A 23,612-nucleotide genomic window follows, 5' to 3' on the forward strand; every position below is an offset into this window, starting at 1 on the left:
CACAAATGAGGGGAAAATGTAAAATAAAAACCATACGGAATTCGCCGATCCATGTCGCAAGAGGGGTTCCACCATTCTTAGGCATTGCCAATGTAATCTTCACCACAAGAAAAGAACCGATGAATTAACTTTATTTATTCACCCAAAGTTCATTTTCATGGGTGGGCTTTCCGGTAAAGTTTCATTTGAGCACTGGGCTTCGTTCAGGGCCCAAACGAGACCTTTCATCTACGTTTGGGCCATCACCATCGATCCACAGCAGCGGCCACTTCCTCTTCTTCTACCTCCTTTCACCGGCCCGCCGCCGGATCCCCAACCCATCGCGCCGCCGGATTCCAACTCCGCCGCCGTCGCCGCCGCCGCCGAGCCTTGGGCCCTGCGCGCATCCCGGTTCCCCCTCACGGTGGCCCCTGCATCCATCCATCCATCCATCCATCCCGACGACGAAGCCGCCGCCGACCCCTCCCCACCCCAGGTGCCACCCTGACCGACGCTTTTAATTTTCAATAACGATGCCTCGATCCGGCGCCATGCTAGCCTGTCACCTAGGCTTGTTCCTCTTCAGTATTTCGGTAGCTAATCGTTCGCGGCACGCGGGTTCGGGACGGCTTACGCCATGGATTCATCCCACGGCAAGCAATCAAGCGGCCACATCGAATTGCCCTAAGCCCCCAAGAGAAGGGCTTGCCCAGTAGCCCGACAGCACTACGTTTTCATGTACTCACTTAGACGTCCTTGGCATTGCCAATGTAATCTTCTGTTTTTTCATGTTCACTTAGACGTCCTTGACATTACCAAACATGATGTCTGTGCAATTCATTTACATGTTGCCCACAGTATTCCTTCAGTCATCTAATCCGGCCCACATCAGTTGTGTGTACGTTTCTAATCTGCTGCCCTGCCCAAATAGTACTACTGATATATTAACAGCATGTTCATTCGCACAGATTGTTAACTCTGCCCCTGCTGTGTGACCTTTCAACCGACCTTGTTCACTTCACTCTTCGACTGAATCTTGTTCGCTTCACTCTTTAACTGGTCTTTTCTGGTGTAAATTTGGTTGATACTTATAAGCTGCCTTCAACGGTATTTTTTATCCTGTTTCAACAAATCTACTCTGGATGCCCTGATTTTGTAGCTTACGTGTGTACCCTCTGATCTACCAGATATTGCTTGCGGCAATTTAACTTTTGATGCCTCTGCGGTTCCTTTACATTTTTATCCCAAACTTTTCATGCCTTATCCAAATAGTACCACTGAAATATTAACAGCATGTTTATTCTGAAAGATTGTTAGCTCAGATCTGCCATGTGATGTAACACATTTGCATTATCCATCCGTTGGGTGTATGTTCCCCTAAACTCCCGCACATGCTGGATTCTCTTTTCCATTTTGATGGTCCCAATCCAAACTGAAGGTGTAGATGGTTGGTACTTGTGTTCAGAGAAATAAAGAGAAGAAGACAGAACAGTGACCATTGTGATTTGGGCATTTTGCTCTTCTTACTCCATTTTTTTTTACCCTGCTTTGCACCTTGAAGCCTCATAATCCCCCTTGTTTCCATGTTTTCTCTGTTCTGCTGAATGAATGGTATCGCCCATTGCCACTGTAGAACACCATTGTTTGCATGATATGTGTCAGATTGTTGGGTAAATGTTTCAGTAACGCTAATTGCTACTCCAAATGACTTAATTGTGCTGTTTGCCAAACAGGTAACATTCTACTGTACCGAGCACATTGAAAGATGGTTAACGCAATCAAGGGGCTGTTCATCTCCTGGTAAGCTCGTAAATCCCAACAGGATCAACCGTTTTGTTCACTTGACCATCACTATGCAGTTTTACTTGATCCACTTGCTTATCTTTTTTCTTTCCCAGTGATATACCAATGGCTCAGTTCATTGTTAATATGAACGCCTCAATGCCCGCATCGGACAAGTTCATCGTGCACATCCTTGACCCCACGCACATGTTTATCCAGCCTAATATGGGAGATTACATCAAAAGCAAGATGGCGGAGTTCAGAGACCAGAACAGCTACGAGAAGCCAACGTGAAGGGCCACCATCCATTACCGCGGTGCTAGCCTCAACAAACTCCATCCAGGGAACCTATGTTGATCATGGCTATGTAGACTGGTTATATATATGCTGAGACTGAACATTATGTTTCGCTCGTGATGTTCTGGAATGACTGTTCTGTACCATCGCAGAGTTTTGCGTCTTATGTATCTTGGGAGTGAGCCTTTAGCTGATAATATATTTCTGGTGATGTTGATCGTGATACCGTGCGCTGAATAAAGTACCACTTCTTATGTATTACTCTTGTCAAGATGTTCGGTAAGCTAATAATTACTGGAGCTCTGGATAGAGCCAGGTGGAAGCTTTGCTGAAAAATTCGCTTACAGAAATTACCAGCCCTGTAATGAAAAACCAAGTAAATGAACTAAGAAAGATATATTTGTGTTACGATTCGTAAAATCAAGTCTCCAGTTGATTCAGCCATGCATTTCTCTGAATATATGTGCTCCATTTTGCACCAAGAAATATTTTCCTGTAGACTTGTAGATAGAGCTAAAAGCTGCCAACAAGAAATTACCTTTACTATTTAGCTTGGATCTGACTTGTTTTGACTTTTGTATTGTCTGCAAAAGAGAATTGAACACATGACACAGTATGATGAGCTTGATGCCCCTCTTTCACTCCAAGTAGCAACTGTGGTCACCATGAGGTAACATTCCCTTACATCTTTTTCGAAAAGGTATGCTTCTTTTTGCTTTCTCAAAGTGAAGACATCAAATTACTGTTCTGAATCAGATGTGGTGAACAGATACAGAAACAATTTCCTTCAGGTTCATTATGTACAGTTTCTTCTTCAGTTTAGACTTCAGACATATGCACTAAGATTTTTGCTTTGAGTGAGGTTCACAGGCACTACTAAGGTTTCCTCTGAACTTTTTGCAGGCACCGCAGACAGACAGAAAGGGATGCTCTCTCTGCACCCAGCATTACATGCTTGGAAGCCAAGTCTCGCCGTCAGAGATCAACGCTTAAAGCCTTGGCATGATTTAATTTAAACACTCGATGGCAATGGCAATGGCAATGGCAGGCGCTGCATCTCTCTTTTTCTCCATTGCCTTTGCTTTGAAGCAATTCATCGCATGCCCAAACTGAGGCTACAAATACATTGCATGCTCTCTTGTGTTGTTCCATCCTGCAACCAACACTTCCATTCCAGGTATAAGTCATGGCCTCCAAGCTCTCGGTTGCTGTTCTTCTCCTCTGTGTCGGAGCATGTGTGGCTCGCAACAGCGACTTCTCCATCGTCGGGTACTCGGAGGAGGACCTGTCGTCGCACGACAGGCTCGTCGAGCTGTTTGAGAAGTGGCTGGCCAAGCACCAGAAGGCGTACGCGAGCTTCGAGGAGAAGCTGCACCGGTTCGAGGTGTTCAAGGACAACCTGAAGCTCATCGACGAGATCAACCGGGAGGTGACCAGCTACTGGCTCGGCCTCAACGAGTTCGCCGACCTCACCCACGACGAGTTCAAGACCACCTACCTCGGCCTCAGCCCTCCTCCGGCTCGCCGGAGCAGCAGCCGGAGCTTCAGGTATGAGAACGTGGCCGCCCATGACTTGCCCAAGGCGGTGGACTGGAGGAAGAAGGGCGCGGTGACGGACGTGAAGAACCAGGGGCAGTGCGGCAGCTGCTGGGCCTTCTCGACGGTGGCGGCGGTGGAGGGGATCAACGCCATCGTGACGGGCAACCTGACGGCGCTGTCGGAGCAGGAGCTCATCGACTGCAGCGTGGATGGCAACAGCGGCTGCAACGGCGGCATGATGGACTACGCCTTCTCCTACATCGCCTCCAGCGGCGGGCTCCACACCGAGGAGGCCTACCCGTACCTCATGGAGGAAGGCAGCTGCGGCGACGGCAAGAAGAGCGAGTCCGAGGCGGTGTCGATCAGCGGCTACGAGGACGTGCCGACGAAGGACGAGCAGGCGCTGATCAAGGCGCTCGCCCACCAGCCCGTCTCCGTCGCCATCGAGGCCTCCGGCAGGCATTTCCAGTTCTACAGCGGGGTAACTAAGCACTAACTCTTCTTGTCTCAACATTTGGCTCTGAAGTACTCCATGTTTGAAACAGCTTCAATATTCCGAAACACAATTTTTGTTCCTCTATCTATAGGGGGTTTTCGACGGTCCGTGCGGCGCGCAGCTGGATCACGGCGTGGCGGCGGTCGGGTACGGGTCGGACAAGGGCAAGGGGCACGACTACATCATCGTGAAGAATTCGTGGGGCGGCAAATGGGGCGAGAAGGGGTACATCAGGATGAAGAGGGGCACCGGCAAGAGCGAGGGCCTCTGCGGCATCAACAAGATGGCCTCCTACCCTACCAAGGACAACTGATGATGTTCCAGGCTGAGATGCTGCATCCAGGGGATACATTTAACCATCCTTGAGAGTCGTTGCTCTTCGTCTTTGCATTTGTCATGTTTTTTTCTCTTGTGTTGTTTCTTTCGGTTAATTAACACGACGACGATGGATGGAATAAGAAAAAAAAGGAATGTTTTCAAGTTTCCTTTGAGATTGCTGAGCTTGTCTGGTTACTGTGTTGAGTGACATGTCTTGAAAGTTCATAACAAGACATAACCCCATAATCTTTACACCAAGGAATCATAGCAAGACATAACCCCAGTGCCAAGAAACAACTGGAAACGCCTCAACTAGAAAAATGCATTCCCAACCAACACCACATCTAGCCCAACGATTCATCATCCAAGGGCAATAGTGCAAAGACAGAAATAGTTGCAGTTGAACAGCAAAACCTAGCTAGCAGCCTGCACCAGATCCATGACACTTCAATCCAATACTTTTGTTTACTAGACCAACCAAAAAAATTCTCGTACTTCGGAGTCCAAAAATGGATTAATGGAATACTAGTTGCTTGCCCGTGCGTTGCCACGAAATAAATTATACAATAATAATATACATTTTTTAATACAGCAACTATCGAATAACTATACAAAGAAATGTACTAAGAGGTCGTTTCACCACCATTTTGCAAGAGGTAAACATGTTTCACTCTTATTTTTGTAGACATATATCCAGTGGCGGAGCTAGAGAAGAAATACTGAAGGAGCGAAAGGCTAATAAAAAAATCTTGAGGGGGGCAAAGACTATATTTTTTTTCTAATTAAGCACTTCCAAAAAAAAAAATCTTCAGACATTTTGTCAAGGTTGGGGGTCATGGCACGTGCAGGAATGCATGTAGCTCCACCAATGCCGATATCCACCCTCGTCCTCACCCTAGTGACATTAATGACAATGGTCGGCTTAACCTCCTTCCACTTGTTTTGACACAAGCACATGATTTGGAAATGGAATAATAGTCATCCTATTTCATGAAGACATTAGTCGAATGGCATACTACATATGTCCTCCCTCTAGTGATTAAAACATCTTCTATTAGTTTACAGATGTCTTTGCTTACACAGGGCCATCCTCCTTTAAAAAAAATAAGAAGCAAATAATGTGGTATGATTCATGGGTAATGGGTATCCATTGCCATCCCTGGGTATTAAGTCTCATTAGATGACATGTAACACGTAACATGTTTAATCACATCAACAATAGCATATACCATAAGCTAATTAATTTCCTTTTGTTATAATGAATAAGAAAAATGATAGTAGAAACATATGATATTCAATAAAAAATACCATGTCCACTGTTGTATATTTACATGGAATTTTTGTAGGAATATCCATTCTAATAAAAAATTGCTTAGAGCATTGACTACCAGTTACATGAAAGTGGATGCATGCCCTTATAAATAAGTCACCACCAAGTCCTAATCAGCAATGGAGTTTATTCCTTCCAACGAAAGAAGTGGTTTATGATCTGAAAAATAGAACCGGAAAACATTTAGTGAAGAGTAACCGAAAGTAGTAGCGAATGACAAGCGCATACATATGTCTGAATATATGTGCAACACCGCATGAACTGTAAATCACAGGTATATGAACATCATGGTTTCCACTTTCCAAAAAAAATTCAAACACAAATTCAACCTGATTAGTACATGTTCAGGTCTTTCATATTTCCTTGAATTTATCTTACCTATTTTGATGTTCGTTCAACATCTGAGATCTAATGGAACAAGATACATTACTGGATTGTGTTCATCTCCAATGTAGTTACACTGGAACAATCGAAAGCACTCATCTGATGGGAAATAAGCCAAGCTTGAAAGGCATGTGACGTATTTTACATATTGGGAAAAGCTTAGCTGATCACAAGGCACATCTGATACTTGCAAGTGGTACTATCTCACCGTAAAATGCTACAAATAGGCATAGGCTAATCTGCATTGGTTTACCAAAGATAATCTAAAAATGCTTAGTTTTATTGCATTCAACATATTTTTTTAAACCCTTAAAATACTCCGTAGACAATTATTATGATCAACTACATTTATGAAGATCATTCTAAAATACACTTAAGAATTTTCCAGAACTAACGTATTATATAAATTTGAGAGCAACATCTTAATGATGGGATTAACAAGAAGGCGTGTACTAAATCCAGCATCATCTTAATTTTAGTGATCTAAAAGATATTATATTAGTTTACAGATGGAGTAACATATAGATATTTAGCTAGTCTTAACTATTAGGTAGGTGTGTATAGAAAGCTCTTGACTACAACATTTTAGTACATCATAGTACAAAAGGTTCAGCGATGTGGAGCTTACAAAGTATTCCACCTTAGTTTATCCTACATTGCTACAACCTACATCTATTTACTTGCAAGAGTCCTGAAAGAATTGTTGTTACATGACACAAATATGGCTATCAAAGAAAAACAGAAAGCAAGCTGCATTCTATGCCAAAACCAGGGAATATCACCTGTCGTAGGAGTATTTTCAGCAAGAACCGTGATGTGCTACTACTCCTATTTTCAGGAAAGAAATAAGATAGATGCAGCACTAACAAGATGTGGGATACTAAGCAAAAGCAAAACAATTTTCAGCGAGAAATATGAAATTAACTCTGATGTGCTGCTACAGCCGTTCGTGTAACCTTGTCGTTCTCCACCCCATTGGCCACGCAGCACGCTCTACTCCGATGGCTGACCCCACCCCTATCCATCACAATAAGTAGACTATTCCATGTACAGAATGGCGTAACAAACACAACAAGACTATCAAATTTCAGTTATAAATAAAGCAAAACTCTGACCATATTTACGGAAAAGAAAAATATAATTTTTCCTAGACTACGTGTTCATCCTGGAACTATCATCCCATTCCCATCTCCATTAGAAGTCCATGCTCGTACCTCTTCTTCATCCTGGAACTATTATCCCTTCCATCTCCATTAGAAGTCCATGCTCGTACCTCTTCTTCATCCTGGAACTATTATCCCTTCCATCTTAATTAGAAGTTGCTGGAAGAATATGTATCAAAAAATAGTGCATGCCATAACCAAGAAATCAAGATCAAGCACAAGTCTTATATTACTAATCAGACCAGGGAGAGAACCGTACAAAATTTGAGAGAATATGTATATGTATTATTAGTGCAGATCATAACTAAGAAATCAAGATTGACTTTTTTACTCGAGTTCTCTATTAGGAATCAGACCAAGAAGAGAACCGTACAAAATTTCCACACCCATGTCAGCAGGCAGCGAGTCGCCTGGCTCAGAATTTATCTGTACAAGGACAATTAAAACCTCTAGTCAACATTTCCTACTTTCTAGAATACTGCATACAACACATCCTGAAAAACTACTGCATACAGCATAACTTTGTTGTTTGAGGTGAACTGGCATCTAGTCAACATTGAGTTTTTTTTAAGAAAGTAGAGATCCAACTTATTCTTACTTGTGAGGAAAAGCCTGAAGCCTACCATCGCAAGCTCATGCATTGTCCATCTTAGAGCACCTAATTCTTCACAGCAACACGGTATCCAGTTGTTGACAGACAGATCATCATCATCCCATGATACATTGTATAGGACGGGGCCAGCGCACACACACACACACATCCTAAGTTGGCCGCGCGCGAGATACTTACACACACAACGATATCCACGTATGAAAACCCTTCAGTCTGTCGGGTGAAATCCTGAAAGTCGCCTCCGCTTTAACTTGTGCGGCGCTTCACCAAGGTAGGCTGATGTCCCACAAGCGTATGGGATCGCAATAGTTTTCGAGGGTAGAGTATTCAACCCAAATTTATTGATTCGCTCACAAGGGGAAGCTAAAGAATATTCTCAACTATCACCGCGTCGAGCCTCTGCTGTCCTGGTCGACTCTCTAGGGCTGCAGACCCACACCACTCAAACCCCTACTGCAGAGAACCATCAATCATTACCGACCAATGCTGAGTATCACGTCTCTATCAGACCACCGATACCTAGTCCGATCCACGGGTTTCTCGCTATCCCGCTGAAATAGGCTACGATTCTCCGAATTCTTACGTTGTAGCCCCTCCATCAGCATAGAGTGAAGTCTTCCACCAGACTCCAGCTCCACCTTCAACACGACTCCATGTAGCTGGCCGTGCTACCCCACGCCCTGTCGACTTCAAGCTCTCATGTGTGCATTGCCTTGAATCAACCCTGTGTCATAGTATGTCGAAGCCGCACAAGCCCTCAGACATGCACCACGTGTTTCCACGCCCCAGAAGTTGGCCACCATCAGCATCACGCTCATATGTCGTCGTCGCTGAAATCACCATCCTCTTGTGCTTTGACCGACATCCCCATCGATCCATCAGACTATCCAGTCCGATCCTGCCGAAATTATCCGACTACAACCATGCTCCACCTTATGTCATGTCCACCCCGCACATCTCCGTGCATTGCTTAATGCCCTATGTATGCATGATCTCGACACGACACGCTCCAGACTCCTCTGAGCCTTATACGCATGTCGTCATCCTCGATTCCCATTTGACCGCCAGTCGAACAACATCACTGTTGCCATACCGTCATCTCCTTAGCGTAGGAAGCAAAGAACACAAAAATAATCCATGTAGTCTCTTGTACGTGTGCAACCAACTCAAGCATGTTCATCCACACCAGTAGCAGCATATGACTTATTGACTAATTTTCTTATACTATCCTTCTCCACGCATGAGATCAACATGTCATGGCAGCCAATGAATCCCATGTTCCAACCTCATACACAAACCGGCGCCTGCAGCGCACACCACCTCCCGCGAGATGGGCCGGCCCGTCTTCCATTTTTTGTGTGTTTTTCAAACTGGGTGAAAAATTGTCCTATTGGGGATTCGAACCCACGACGAAGATGTATAGCATTAGGTACTATAACCACTTAGCCACCTCAAATTGCCGTGATTATGTAGATGTTTTATCAATTTTATTCCTCTTTCTCGGTTTTCTTTTTCTTTTTTCTTTTGCCGCTTTCTTTTTTCTATGTTTCTTTTCCTTATTTTCACCGCCCCTTTTTTAATTCGAAACTTTTATCTTCAAAATCAAAGAAATCTTTTTCAAAACTGATGAAATATTTCAAATTCGATGAACATTTTCCAGAACAGATGAATTCGTTTTCAATTTCGATGAACTTTTTTCAGATTTAATGAACTTTTTCCAAAATCAATCAACTTTGTTTAAAATCTGATAAACCTTTTTTAATAGCATGAACTTTTTTCAAATTTGATGAACTTTCTTTAAAATTTGGTGAACTTTTTTTATTGTGTTGAACTATTTTCAAATTAGATGAATTTATTTAAAATTTGGTGATTTTTTTTGCAATTTGGCTGAACTATTTTCAAATTTGATGAACTATTTTTAAAATTCGGTGAACCTTTTTTCAATTGCCTTGACCTATTTTGAAATTTGATGAACTTTTTAAAATTGCATTGAACTATTTTTAAAATTCGGTGATTTTTTTCCATTGGATTGACCTATTCTCAAATTTGATGAATTTTTTTTTAAATTTTGTGATTTTTTTCAATTGGACGGACGTTTTTCATATTCGATAAACGTTTCTGAAATTTGTGAAATTATTTTCGAAATTTCGTGAAAAAAAATTAATTTCGTGGAGTTTTCTCAAATTTATGAACTTTTTTCGATTTGTATGAAGCTTTTCCAAATTTTTTAAATTGGTGGTTTTAATTTTTTTATTGCATTTCTTTCCAAAGTTTATGTTTCTTTTTATATAATTTTATATATGATACCAAAGTTCATTCCAATGTTTTTTTCCAATGTTCAAAGTTTATGTTTGAGAGTTCATTTGTAGTGCTTTTCAATTTTTGGGTCGTTTAACTCAAAAAATAGTAAATACATGAAAAATACCAAATGCAGTCAGAAAGTGGTGAAAATTGATTATGTGGCCTTGAATGGTTAATTTTGAACACACAAAAAGTCTGGAGTTTAAATAAGTTCAAAAAAATGAAATCCCTTTTGTAACAGATGAGTTTTCATAAGAAACTCTGATACTTCGAAAGAGATTGTCCGATTTATACACGAAGTGCATTCAGTTTTTGCCGCAAATCTCTCAACTTTTTAGCACACATGCTATGTGGGTGAAATGATGATACCATGCGAACTTTCAACCCATTCAGAGTTCATTTGTAGTGCTTTTCAATTTCTGGGTCATTTAGCTAAAAAAATCAGTAAATGCATGAAAAATAGCAAATGAAATCAGAAAGTGTTGAAAATTGATAATGTGGCTTTGAATGGTTAATTTTGAAAACACAAAAAGTCTAGAGTTCAAATAAGTTCAAAAAAATGAAACCTTTTTTGTAACAGATCTGTTTTTGATTAAAACAGACATTCAAAATAATATAAGCCTACCAAATTGAATGTAATGATAAAACATAGTAATATTAAATAGCAGGAAAAAGAATCACTCAAAAATCTATTTTTTAGTAAATTTATTCACAAAAGAAAATAAATATATTACAAAACGAAAAAAATGCAACCTACTCGGCCACCACGGCCTGAATACGACTAGAAACCCAACCAGAGAGTTGGGCCAGGATTCAGGCCCGCAGAAGGCCCAATAGGCCCATAGAAGGTAATTTTTGAAACGGCGGAGGTCACAAAAGAACAATATAAATACATGCACGGGAAGCTTCTCGTCAAACCTGGTCATCCTCATCTAAAAACGATGATGCACAAATTGCATGGGTGGTACATGAAAACTTGCATGGAGTGTGGGAAAGACGCTATGTATGTGGCAGTGAAACCAGAGCACGAATTCATTGGACTTCCCGTGATTCCTATTCAATTTGAGGAGTTATTTCAGTTATACAATCAACTGGCCCTCGACAAACAACTCATGACTTCCTACTGTATGTAAGTATTACTTCTATAGTTAAGTCTCTAGCTCAACTCGTTCATTGCATGTATATATAATTATCTTCATTATATGTATTATGTAGATTGAAGATCGTCGAATTAAAAAAAACATGAATCTTCGACGTTCATTCATTAGCCCAGATGTCGTAAGTGAATTGACAGTACGAAACTCAATCAAAGACACCAAGGAGAACTTGCTAAACTCGTTCCTTATACATCAAAACAAAAGGGAAATAATCTTTCCTTATAATTTCAAGTGAGTGTTGCTATCTTCTCTGTATATTAGGTTTCGCTTACTCGGGGTTAAGTAATGTAATTGATGGGTTATATATGCATGCGCAAATACCACTTTATTCTGCTATCCATTGACGTTCGAGTGCATTAATAATTGTCTTAGACTCGAGACGTAAAGCCGAAGAGGAGACATGACTGCAATGCTCAAGAAGTAATTTCAGTCAATACCGGAACCATATCGGCATGCAACTTTCGTTAATTTCCTGATATCAAGTAATCATTTTCTTTGCCTGGCAGGGTTTGAAAGAAGTTCGCCAATAAGGTTCCCAGTCTAAACAAAGAGTTGTGATTTACGCACCCCAAAGTAAGTAGTACTAGATAGTTCCACGCATCTCTAATTGATTCAATTTTTCATCAATATATCATTACCATGCTTGCTTATCAGTTTGATTGAACTCTATTCCCGTGAAGTGTATGTACCAAAAAGAAGGGACTGTTTTATGTGGATACTACGTATACGAGTTCATTCGCTACTCGATCTATGAGCGGGGCTTCTCTAAGGAACTATTTGAAGTACATAAACAATGTTCACAATTTTATATTATATATTACCATCAATTATGTTGAGTTTTATTCATATATATGCATGTATTGACCCCCTTTTTAAAATTAGATCTGGAAGATGCGGGATGAACTCCTACCATATGATCGCATACGAGCAATTCAGGAGGAATTGGTGGGATTCTTTCTTGACCACATCATATCTAAAGACGGAGAATAGCATTCGGATTTGTTATTCAATCTTAATTAGATGATGTTATATTGTAAAAGATGTTAGGGACTGTAAATGGTTTCCTTGATTTTCTTATTAGCTAGCGTCAAGCTCTTTCTATATGTATAGCAGCTAGTGTCGACCAAGCACGGAAAAAGAAAGGACACTTCTCTCTATTAGCTAGCTAACACAATATGAAATCACTAAATTAACCCTCCAAAACCCCCAACCCCCCCCCCCATTAAAAACAAAAAACAAAAACCCCAGATCCGGCCAGATGCTGACGTGTGGATGCCATTTGGTTCTGGTTGGTGTGACCAACCGGGACTAAAGTTCCTCCTGCCTGGGCTCCCCGCAACGGCCACGTGAAGCTCCTTCTGTCCCGGTTCGTAAGCCCATCGGGACTAATGGGCCATTTTCTACTAGTGTTGCTACAAGATCAATCACGCTAGGTGATTTGCTCATCAACTATAAATGATCAACTACAACTCATGATCATACCAAACTACCGTTACTACAAGATCAATCACACTAGGTCATTTGTTCATCAACTATAAATGATCAACTACAACTCATGGTCATACCAAACTACCATTACTACAAGATTGATCACACTTGGCGATTTGTTCATCAACTACACAAACTGTCCATGACTTCTTCACAATGGCCACAACTAACAACACACACATCACACAATGGACATCAATGCTTCAACACCGTCAACATCTCTTTCGCATAACCTACCAGAGCCTTAGCTTGTTGCTTGCTCATGCTACCCGCAACACATGCTTGATCCCTTCCAGCTACAACCCATTCTTCATTCCTTCCGTGAATTCTAGCCGCACCTGCAAGATCATGCCTTTTTTCCATTGGACCTGCAAATCCCCTCTTCCCTGCTCTCCCATTTGATGCTCGATTGAACTCTTCACTCTTATCCTCAGCAACACCTATTGCATCTAGTGCCTCATTGCCTTCCAGGTAGCGATTATCGACAAGATAAGCAACATATTCAATTCCTAATGCCAGAAGTCACAAGTGACCTAAGCAGAAAAAGACCAAACACCATGAACGAAATGTGGAATCGAACACATGACAACCAAAATAGTGAACAGAATGTCAAATCTAACACACCACTTACTCGATGATTAACGCACTCGTAGAAGACCCACCCTTCATGTCTCTCCGTGGTCGATAGGTAGGACTTGACGCGAGTGCGGCCTGAGGGCGCCTGATGAGCGGCACGACCACAACACGATCATTCATCTTTGACCTCAGGGAGCTTGTCAACATTGCGAAGCGGACAAAGACAACAAACCTCGAACGCAGCGACGGACAAGACGACGGGGGAGGGGGGAGTGGGCGATGACCTAGGGATTTCAGAGAGGGCAAGGGAAATTAGGGATCTGAAGCAGGGAGGGGGGGGGGGTGTTTGGGGAGGGCCTAGTCATTTTACAAAAAGGACCTTAAAATAACTAACCCACTAAACTAACGCTGATGTGTGCGCCTCCCATTGGTCAACATGTGGTCAAATTGAACGACGACGAGTTACATATGGTGGAAGTGACCGTATAACCACGTTTTGTCATAATTTGAAGTAGAAGGACCAAAACATGCTTTCTTGGCAAGTTCAAGTAGCCGTGAGTGGTGTTGAAAAAAATTAGCCGCGAGTGGTGTTAAAGAAAAAAGTGTGTGCATTTTACTCAACATACAATTATCTCTAACCTTTTTTTCGGTTGTTGTTTCAAAAGAATGCAAGGAAAACACAAGGCTTTGGCTCGCTCGTCCTTGGTGTATACGTGTCGAACGTGAACTGGTCCTGTGTACTCTACAGAGTCTCTGTCCGTTAGCTACTCGTCCGCGTATTTACCCGCCCGATGTCATCTCTCTGCCGAGACCCCCTCTTCCCTGCGGGCCCGCAATGTCATGAAGCATGTGTAGCCGCGTTGGTAAAAACATGGTCGATTGGAGTGGGCGCCCCCAGGCTAAAAACCCCGGAGAGGCGAGGCGAGGGAGGAGAACGCTGGGGCTGCTACCTCTCGCCAAATCGCCGTAGGCTAGGGTTCGGCGGCCGGAGGCGCCGCGGGGTAGGCAAGGCAGGGGTCGGAGGCGGCGCCGCGGGGGAGTAGGCAGGGGACGGAGGCGGCGCCGCGGGGGAGTAGGCAGGGGACGGCGGTGGCGCCGCGGGGGAGTAGGCAGGGGACGGAGGTGGCGCGCTAGTTGCAGCCGTGCAGGACTGCAAGGGGGAGGTCGCGACCCACGGCAATCTTTCAATCTTGAACATCTCAAGTCACCTAGGGTGAGGATCCTGGCCGGCGGCCGCGCGTTAATTACAGACATTCCATTTCTCGTACCTTACAGATCCCCTCCCCACCACCGTTTTTTTTTTTTTTTTTTGCAGGTTTTGTAAATTCCCTTAGTTCCTATTATTGCTCTTATCATTATTGCCAAATGTATACACCTGCCGTTTTTTGTGTGTGTGCAAATGTTCATTCATGTCAGTTTAATTACTAATGCCCAAAGTAAAGATATGATTGCACGAGTGATTAGCCGCACCATAAAGTGTAATTGTGCTGCGTATGTTCCCTTAATTGTTACTACTAACTGATAACAATGCTTCAACTTACTGCAGTTTGATAAAGTCATCATCTTGTAATTTGTTTGCTGCTCAGTCTTGTACATTTCCACCTCCTGTTCATTTAGTTTTAGTTCCTCCTACTGGGTTGTCAATCGTTTCTAACTACTTTGCACCTTCTGAAGCATAGACTTATATTCAAGCTGATATTCAGAAACATTCAAGATGGTCAAGTTCACACAAGTGGAGCTCCGAGAAATGATGGACAAGAAAAAGAACATTCGTAATGTGTCTGTTATTGCTCATCTGAGCCATGGTATGTGCTAACATACTCAACTTTTCTTCACATGCAGATATCTTTCCCGGTGTTCTATAGCTTGTGTTGAAAACATGCTTGATTTTTTTTATTCTGCATTGCTGAGTACAACTGTAGAGGTATGAGATGTTGTGCTATTTAGTGCCATCAGGTTATGTATGTCTGTCAAGACATTCTGTTAACTCTTTGGGTTTTTTTTTTTACCCCTCTCTTTTATATGGTTATTATCCTTGTAATTTCCTAAGATATATATATGTCGTCTTTTCGATTGTGGCCTCTAATCGGGCAATTCTGATGTTGTGTTTCCAGTTTAATAGTAACTGAATTTTATTTAATTACCGCAGGCAAGTCTACCCTTACAGAATCTCTTGTGGCAGCTGCTGGGATGATTAGACATGGAGGTGATGTTCAAGTTCCCATGGCTGGTAGTCATGCAGATGTAGCAGAGCCTGCGATGTCCATCAGATCTGCTGGCACTTCTCTTTTGTATGAGATGAAGAATGATTCGTTCAAGTCTTGCAAAGGTGAAAGAGATGGTGACAAATACCTGGTCAACCTTATTGATTCACCTGGGCACACTGATTTTTCTTCAGAAGTCACAACTGCTCTTCGTGTTACTGATGGTGCTATGTTGGTAATTGATGCACTCGAGGGTGTCTGTATGCAAACTGAAGCTGTTCTGTGCCAGGCCCTTAATGAGATGGTTAAACCTGTTCTTTGTCTCAACAAGATGGACAAGTTATTCCCTGCCCTCCAAATTGAAAGTGCAAAACCTGAATCTATAGAGGGCAAGTTATTCCCTGCCCTCCAAGATGATGGTGCAGAACCTGAATCTATGGGTGAGGAAGCCTACAGAATTCTGTCCAATGTCATTGAGAATTCCAATGAAATTGTGAAAGCATGTGATGCTGAGCGCCTTGGTGATGTCCAAGTCTACCCTGAGACCTCCTCTGTTGCCTTTGCTTCTGGTTTACATGGTTGGGCATTTACTATCGCTAGCTTTGCTAAGAAGTATGCCTTAAAGTATGGAGTCGATGAAGCTAAATTTGCAAAGAGGCTTTGGGGTGATTATTTTTTTGACTCTACAACAAAAGAATGGACCAGTAAGAACAGTGGCCCCGACCGTTGCATTAGAGGCTTCGTACAGTTATGCTATAGTCCAATCAACACAGTTCTCATGGCCTGCATGAATGACAATAAGGGTGAATTGTGGGATCTTTGCCACAAGCTTGGGGTGAACTTGAGGGATGATGAGAAGGACCTAACAGGTTTGGCTCTTGTGAAGTGTGTCATGCAAACTTGGCTCCCAGCCAGTACTGCTCTGCTTGAGATGATGATCTGCCACCTCCCCTCTCCGTTAGAAGCACAGGAATATCGTGTGGAGAACCTGTATGAGGGCCCCCTTGATGATAAGTACGCAGAAGCTATTAAACAATGTGATCCTGAAGGTCCTCTTATGCTGTACGTTTCCAAGATGGTTCCAGCATCTGATGTGGGCAGATTTTTCGCGTTTGGTCGTGTCTTTTCTGGAAGGATTGCAGCTGGCATGAAGGTCCGGGTCATGGGGCCTTCCTATGTCCCCAGCATGGAAACTGATTTGTTCGTGGAGTCTGTCCAGCGTACCATTATATGGATGGGAAAGAATCAATGTGACGTTCCGGATGTTCCTTGTGGTAACACAGTTGGACTGATTGGTCTGGATGCATCTATAACAAAGAGTGCTACCCTGACAAGTGAGAAGGAGGTTGATGCACACCCAATCAGAGCAATGAAGCTCCCTGTATGCCCTCTGATGTTTGTTACAGTTAACTGCAAGGTTCTGTTTGAGTCTCCCAAACTTGTACAAGGTTTGAAGCGTCTGGCGATGTCTGATCCCGTAGTTCTGTGGAGCAAGATAGAGCCTGGTACCTATACGGTTGCTGGAGTGGGAGAGCTTCATCTGGAAATTTGCTTGAAGGATCTACAGAACGACTTTATGGATGGTGTTGAAGTTGTTGTTTCCAGTCCGCCTGTTGTTTCCTTCCGTGAGACTGTTCGCAAGTCTTGTGATCCCGTGAAGAGTGTGCCCAGAAACAATAAAATCCAATGCAGCCTGTCTCTGGTAGCCCGCCCCTTGCATGAAAAACTAGTCGATGCTATTGAGGATGGTCGCTTCGGTCCACGCACTGATCATGTGGTACGATCTGAGATCCTTTCTAAGCATGGTTGGGATAAGGATCTCGGCGATAAGATCTGGTGCTTTGGTCCTGATGCTGTTGGCCCGAATGTGATTGTTAATAGGTGCAATATAAAACAGAATGATCTGGAGTTAGCGAAGGAAGCTATTGTGGCTGGCTTCGAGATGGTGGCAAAAGAAGGTGCATTGGCAAAAGAAAGGATGCATGGCATATGCTTTGAGGTTCATGATGTTAGTATACGTGTTGATGAAGCTTTGAGAGGTAAAACTGCTCAGCTCAATGAGATGGTTAGGACAGCACTTATTGAGTGTCAGCTCGCCGCCAAGCCGAGGCTTCTCGAACCCACCTACACTGTGGCGATCCAGTGCCCTGAGAGTGCCCTCAGCACTATCTATGGAATTCTCCATCAGAGGAAAGCTTCCGTGTATGAGGACTTCGTAAGAGAAGAAACGACACTGCACATCCTGAAGGCTTACGTTTCAGTTTATGATTCCTTTGGCCTCTCCAAGGCAATCAGTACTGCAACAAATAAGCTGGTCATGCCGCAGTGTATTTTTGAAGAGTGGAGCGACATGTGTTCTGATCCTTTCCAAGCAAAATGCACTGGCTGGGCAAATGGTCTTGGATATCCGCAAGAGGAAGAAGATGGGCAGGCCCTCTTTCCAGAAGTAGCCCTAGCTTTAATTGATTTAACGTACGTATGTTGTTGTTGTGATTTGGCATGTTCTGAGGTACATTCTCTACTAATTGATGTTGAATTACGTAATATTGCTGCTGGATATGGACGTCATATTTTTGATATGATAGTCGGGGTTCTTTATGTCGTAATGTGTGCCCAGTTGTAGATTAGCAACATGCTGAAATTTGTATCTTCAGGTCAAGTGGGAACAAGTCTGTTGTTGATATGCCTGTGTAGCTTAAATTCTTGTGCTGCAAGTAAACACATAGTTCCTGGTTTAGTGACTTGATGGGATTTTGTAGCTTCTTTATTATGCAAAAAAAAAAGTAGGGGAATCAATAGGCAGATCAGTTTTCTTCTTGGTTGGACTTCATACTCTATTAGGAACTTTGATTGTTTTTGTTTCACTGAACCAAACAGAGAAAAGCATAGTTTTGTTCTGATTTAGCTTCAGATAATGTTAAAAAGCAAGTGTGGTTCTGTTTGTTGCGGGGTTGTCAAATTGGTCTTGTTTTACCACACATGTTCCATTTATCGTGATTAGATCACACATTTTCAAATTGCCATCTTCCTTTGGACAGTTGATTTATGCAATGATGTTGATGCACAATGCTCGCATGCCTTGCATTTTTCCTGCCCAAACATGCAATCCCTTGAGATAAAGCATGACTGGTATAGTTGCAATTACAGATGTGCCCTAGCAAACTGTTTAGTGTTACTGCTCGAAGCCAGCTTTGCTGGTAGAGCAAGGCAGCTCGGTTGGTTAGTGAGGCCGGCAGCTTGGTGTTGGTCATCTAGTACTAGGGGTCATTGTGAAAAACAGTGTCCAGCCTGTGCTGGCAGGGGCATATTAACATCACTGCTAGAAAGTCCAGGGCTATTCGGTTATTTACTGTGCTATATGTATATATCTCTCTCTCTCTCTCTGTGTGCGCGCATTTTCTTCAGTGCTGTTCCCACTGCAGTTATATTTTTTGGTGCATTGCAGCTCATCTATAGTAGGTGATATGATGTCGTGTCTGATTCGGATTCCTATGTTTCCCCTTTGCAGTGCGCTATTCTCCTTGCGAGCATGCAGTGCTGGGGTTCACTCCACTTGATCGATCGCCAACGACATCACCCCTGAAGGGAGGGGCTGCTGCTCCCCCTAGCTAGGTAGGTCTAATGGAACTGGCTTTTCACACTGAGCTGAACTGTTTAGCGTCGTTGCTGCCTCAAGTGTTAAGAAGGAAATTGGTGTCAATGTACCTGATGTCGCGATGTTGCTCGATCAGCAAGTGCTATCCGTTGAGGATTTTGCATGCTGCCCTACGTCTTCTTCCTGATCGAGTGCCCTAGTTTTTGCTAAATACTACATGCCATGTGTACTGATCTTAGTGGATGGAGTCTCTGTAGTGATCGCTCGGCAAACCTGGTTATAGACGCCGTTGCTCTGCAAGTGCTAGCCGTAGAGGATTTTGCATGCTGCTCTACATCTCCTGATGGACTGCCCTAGTTTTTGTTGAATGTTTGGTTCCAATTTTGGCCAGTCATGCCATGTACTAGAATTGATCTCAGTGAATGGAGTCTGTCTGTACTCTGTAGTGTCTACTCTTCCTTCGACCGTGGATGCATCCGCCCACCCTCCAATGTGCTTCAAGATGCGTGCTTATCTCCTGCGTATTTTGCTTTTTTCTGCACGCCCTGTTTCTTTTTTCCCCGTGAAGGGAGAGGCTGTTGCTTTTTTTCTCCACCTTCACAAAATTGGACAAAACCTTTTCTTTTCATCAAGTTTTGATTGCTCACCACGCTATGACACGTGGTAAACAGGAGAAAACTTGTACTAAAATGTTTGGCTGCAGCCCATACATATTCGATTAGTTCTTGTTTGTTTTCATAAAATTTAGATCACAGATATCCAAATGGTTTCAAGCAGAATTCGTGAGATTTTAAGCACATTTTTAGAGAGAAGAAATCACGTTCCAAAAAGGAACCGGTTTTAGAGAGCCGACCTTTGGGATTTCAACTTTTTTTGGGGGAAATCTAGATTTGAAGTTTTGTGAAATCAATCTTTTAAAAGTTTCATCTTGTTGGAAAGTTGCGAAAAAAAATGAGGGTTGAAAACTTGAGATGTCAAAATAAAATAAAATCAGAATGTAACCTTTCGAAGACTCTTACAAAGTGCCAACACCCTGAACTTGCAGAATTTGGAATTTCGTAACATGGAAAAAAACATGAGAGAAATAAAAACCGCATGGGTGGGGGTGAAGGGGTGAGAGAGTAAAACCCTGTGGCGTGGGACACAAAAACAAAATGGTAGTGCCTGTTCGTGGTCAAATATGGTGTTTTGCTCCTTTTCATAAAGTAAAGTAAGATGTGACCCTCGTTTATAAAAATTTCGGAATCTGATCCTTTTCCTGTCGTTATGGTTGTTATACCCTACCGCCATGTGTCCCGGTGGTAGAAAAAGGGTTAGATCCCGAATTTTTTGCAAACGAGGGTCGAATCTCGATTTACTTCAACAAAAAGGTCGAAACGCGAATTTTGCCCCCCCCTGTTTGCAACCTTGGCGCTTGTTCGGCATGGGAAGTAGCACTAGATCCTCGAAAAAAAACCAGTCCAACAGCGTTGTGGGCTTGTTTGAGCTAGCCGCATCATCGCAGCGCTCCGATGATCTATTTATTTTATTTTATTTTTGAAACGTGGGGCAAAAGCCTTTTCATTAATTAAGGAAGGAGGCGCTCCGGTGATTGATCCCCAATGGTAGAACAACTAAACAAGAAGAGCCTCGACGACGTCGTGGGAGGAGCCTAGGGGAAAATTCTATTTTAAACCTTAAACTCGTAGAGGTTCGGCGAAATGAACCCCAAATTCGAAATCCCTGTCGATTGTACCCTGAATTATACAATCCCGGTCTAAATTGAACCCTGAGATTGTTTGTCAAACCGGGATTTCAAAGGATGTCCGGGATTGTTTTTTTAGACAACGGGCTGGGGTTAGTTGAGCTGCGCGTGCGGGGAAAAGTCTAGGCCCGCCTAGTTCGCTGATTTTTTTCGAGCCCAGGAACCTAGTTTGTTGGTTCTTTTTTTTCTTTTTTGTTTCTATTTATATTTTTATACTATTTTTTTATGTGTATTTCAAAACAACATTCACATATTCGTGCTTTCAAAACAACGTTCACATTGTTTGATGTGTATTTCAAAACAACGTTCACATATTCGCGCTTTCAAAACAAACGTTCACATTTTTGTATGTGTATTTCAAAACAATGTTCACATTTTTAATGTGTATTTAAGAAATGTTGGCGCTTTCAAAACAACATTTCCAATGTTCTCGTCTTCCTGTTTCTTTGTTTGATATTGTTGAATTTTTGTTTTGAATTTAAAAAAATGTTATCGTGTCCAATTTTTTGATATTTTTTTAATTCCAAAATTTGTTCACATATTCAAAAAAAATCCCGGTTTTATAATTTTTTCATGAATTTAGAATTTATTCATGTTTCAAAATATATTCGAAAAATGTACAGTATGATTTTAGGAAAATCTTTGATGCTGGAATGTTTGCGTCAGGAAGTTGTAAATTTTGCTTCGCAGAAGAATGAAAAGATTCAGCCAAAAGAACTCAGTGTATGCACATATGAACTCAGTGTCTCACTGGTGCAGGATGAGCATTCTCACTCGCGCGGCGTGCACCGCCCACTTCGGCGCTGCAACGCGGTACGCCGAGCATCTACCCGTCTCCTCCAGGCTGCCGTGCCGCGGCACACAACCCTAAGACAGCTTGATGGGTACTTCCTCAGTAAACTAATATAAGAGTGTTTAGATAACTAAAATAATGATCTAAACGCTCTTATATTAGTTTACGGAGGGATTACTTGCCAGCAGGGATCCTCCGCCAATGACGTTGATACTTTAAGCCGCGTGCTGCTATTATTTTCCGTCTCACAGTACAGATTGATGGATTGGCCCAATCGTGTAGAATCATGGTGTATGTTCTCTGAATTTTTTTATTTGTAAACGAAAAAACTAAATCGGGCCGGCCCATCAGATTAAAATTTGTTAGGATTTGATTTAGATCGGGATTGTATAGTTCAGGATACAATCAATAGAAATTTTCAATTTGGGGTTCATTTCGTCGAACTTCTATGAATTTAAGGTTTAAAATGAACTTTTTTTCGGAGCCTAGGTGACGCGCGCGGAGAAAAATAAATAAAAGTTTGGCATGCAAGAGCAAGGAGCCTAGGTGGCTGGCACGGTTGGTTCACGTAGCCTCGACAGCAATTTCAGTGTTGACCCCGTCAAGTCAGCAGACCATTCATGCATGTGCTCATATTAGAGCATCTCTAACACACGATGCAAAGAGATAAAAAGATAAATACACTAGCAGTCATTAAAGTTGAGGCCGAAACACAATACGATCAATGGATTTTAGAATACACTCAATACGGTCATTGTATACGAGTTGCGATGATTATATCGTCACTAGTTCTTCGTAGAGCTCCGTATTTTGTTTCGTTGACTGGTCAAAATAGTCTTCTGGTCCCACCTGTCACTAGGCACCCCACAAATCGCTCTCCCACGCCTCCCTCTCACCCCCTCCGTGTGTCGTTTTGCCCCGAGATCTGCCTGTGACCCCGTCACCCAGCCCGTCTCCGATGCCGATCCTCCAACCCCACCGCCCATTCCGGCGCCCACCGGTACCTGTCAACGACGGCGGCACGCGCCCTTGCGGCCTGCTTCGGCCATTCGTTCAAGGAAAGGAACCGATCGACACGGCGCCGTGCCCGGACTGACGGGCGGTTGCTGCTCGTCCAAGGACGCGGTGAGGGCCGTCCGCGGTTGCGTTTCTATCGCGAATATGGCGACGCTCTGGGCAGCGGTGGAACAACGGCTGGAGAGGTCTTGTTTGGTGTTGCATTGGGTGGGAACGAAGCCAGAGCCAGGTGGGCTTCTCGTGGCGAGCGGCGGATTTGAGGCTCAGATGCTTGCTGCAACTGGTGACGCGAAGATTGTTCTGCTCCCGTCGGTCCATGGTCGTTGATTGCGTGAAGGCGACCATGGGGGGTAAAGCGATCGGCATCAGAGGCGAGAAGCTCAAGTGCCCGCCGTCGTCCGCCACGCGCTCGCGGATGAAGCTCTAGGCCGCATCGACGGGGCCGCATGCGGCCAGCAGAAGAGCGCGGGGACGCCGCCGCCGTCTGGGACCGCGCCGTCGACACCGCAGAGGAACCCCGCTCCGCCCGAGACCTGCGAGAAGACGAGGTACGATGCGATGGGCGAGGAGGATGAGTTGTAGGCTGACGAGCTGGCGCTGGCCGCAATGCAGTAGGCAATGTCGTTGTGGGCCGTGACGCCGCAGACGGCGGAGCCCCTTGCGACGGCGAGCGTGGAGGAGGTTACCTTCGCAGGCGCGAGCAGCAGCGGCAGGAAGAGGAGGAGCAACGATGCCGCGGTGAGCTGGGCTGTGGGCTGCGCGCGGGCCATCTGCGAGGCGCTGGGTGGCGGCAGCGGCGGCGCGCACGATGGGACGGTGGCGGGGGAGCGATGGTG

The 23,612-nt window shown here is 43.5% G+C and overlaps 3 protein-coding genes across 5 annotated transcripts; all 3 read left to right on the forward strand.

Moving 5' to 3' along the window:
- The first annotated feature begins 325 nt into the window (after positions 1 to 325).
- On the forward strand, positions 326 to 2,316 carry LOC123439544 (general transcription and DNA repair factor IIH subunit TFB5-like). The gene is made up of 3 exons (XM_045116275.1): positions 326 to 475; positions 1,713 to 1,779; positions 1,878 to 2,316. The coding sequence occupies exons 2-3, from the start codon at positions 1,745 to 1,747 to the stop codon at positions 2,053 to 2,055; spliced, it is 213 nt and encodes a 70-aa protein (XP_044972210.1). The 5' UTR covers positions 326 to 475; positions 1,713 to 1,744; the 3' UTR covers positions 2,056 to 2,316.
- Positions 2,317 to 3,193: 877 nt separating this feature from the next.
- Positions 3,194 to 4,578, forward strand: LOC123439653 (cysteine protease XCP1-like). Its single transcript, XM_045116376.1, has 2 exons — positions 3,194 to 4,078; positions 4,185 to 4,578. Exons 1-2 carry the CDS (start codon positions 3,245 to 3,247, stop codon positions 4,404 to 4,406), a joined length of 1,056 nt encoding a protein of 351 aa, XP_044972311.1. The 5' UTR covers positions 3,194 to 3,244; the 3' UTR covers positions 4,407 to 4,578.
- Positions 4,579 to 14,534: 9,956 nt separating this feature from the next.
- On the forward strand, positions 14,535 to 19,645 carry LOC123439759 (elongation factor 2-like). 3 transcript variants are annotated; one of them, XM_045116551.1, is made up of 4 exons: positions 14,535 to 14,636; positions 15,103 to 15,228; positions 15,573 to 18,099; positions 19,136 to 19,645. In XM_045116551.1, exons 2-4 carry the CDS (start codon positions 15,138 to 15,140, stop codon positions 19,182 to 19,184), a joined length of 2,667 nt encoding a protein of 888 aa, XP_044972486.1. In that variant the 5' UTR covers positions 14,535 to 14,636; positions 15,103 to 15,137; the 3' UTR covers positions 19,185 to 19,645. The 3 variants fall into 3 exon arrangements, with proteins under 3 accessions (XP_044972486.1, XP_044972440.1, XP_044972403.1); XM_045116505.1 differs by having other exon boundaries at positions 14,537 to 14,636; positions 15,573 to 18,136; XM_045116468.1 differs by lacking the exon at positions 19,136 to 19,645 and having other exon boundaries at positions 14,552 to 14,626; positions 15,573 to 18,364.
- The last annotated feature ends 3,967 nt before the right edge of the window (positions 19,646 to 23,612 follow it).

This window comes from Hordeum vulgare, chromosome 1H (genome assembly GCF_904849725.1).
Source record: "Hordeum vulgare subsp. vulgare chromosome 1H, MorexV3_pseudomolecules_assembly, whole genome shotgun sequence".
Classification (NCBI taxonomy): domain Eukaryota; kingdom Viridiplantae; phylum Streptophyta; class Magnoliopsida; order Poales; family Poaceae; genus Hordeum; species Hordeum vulgare.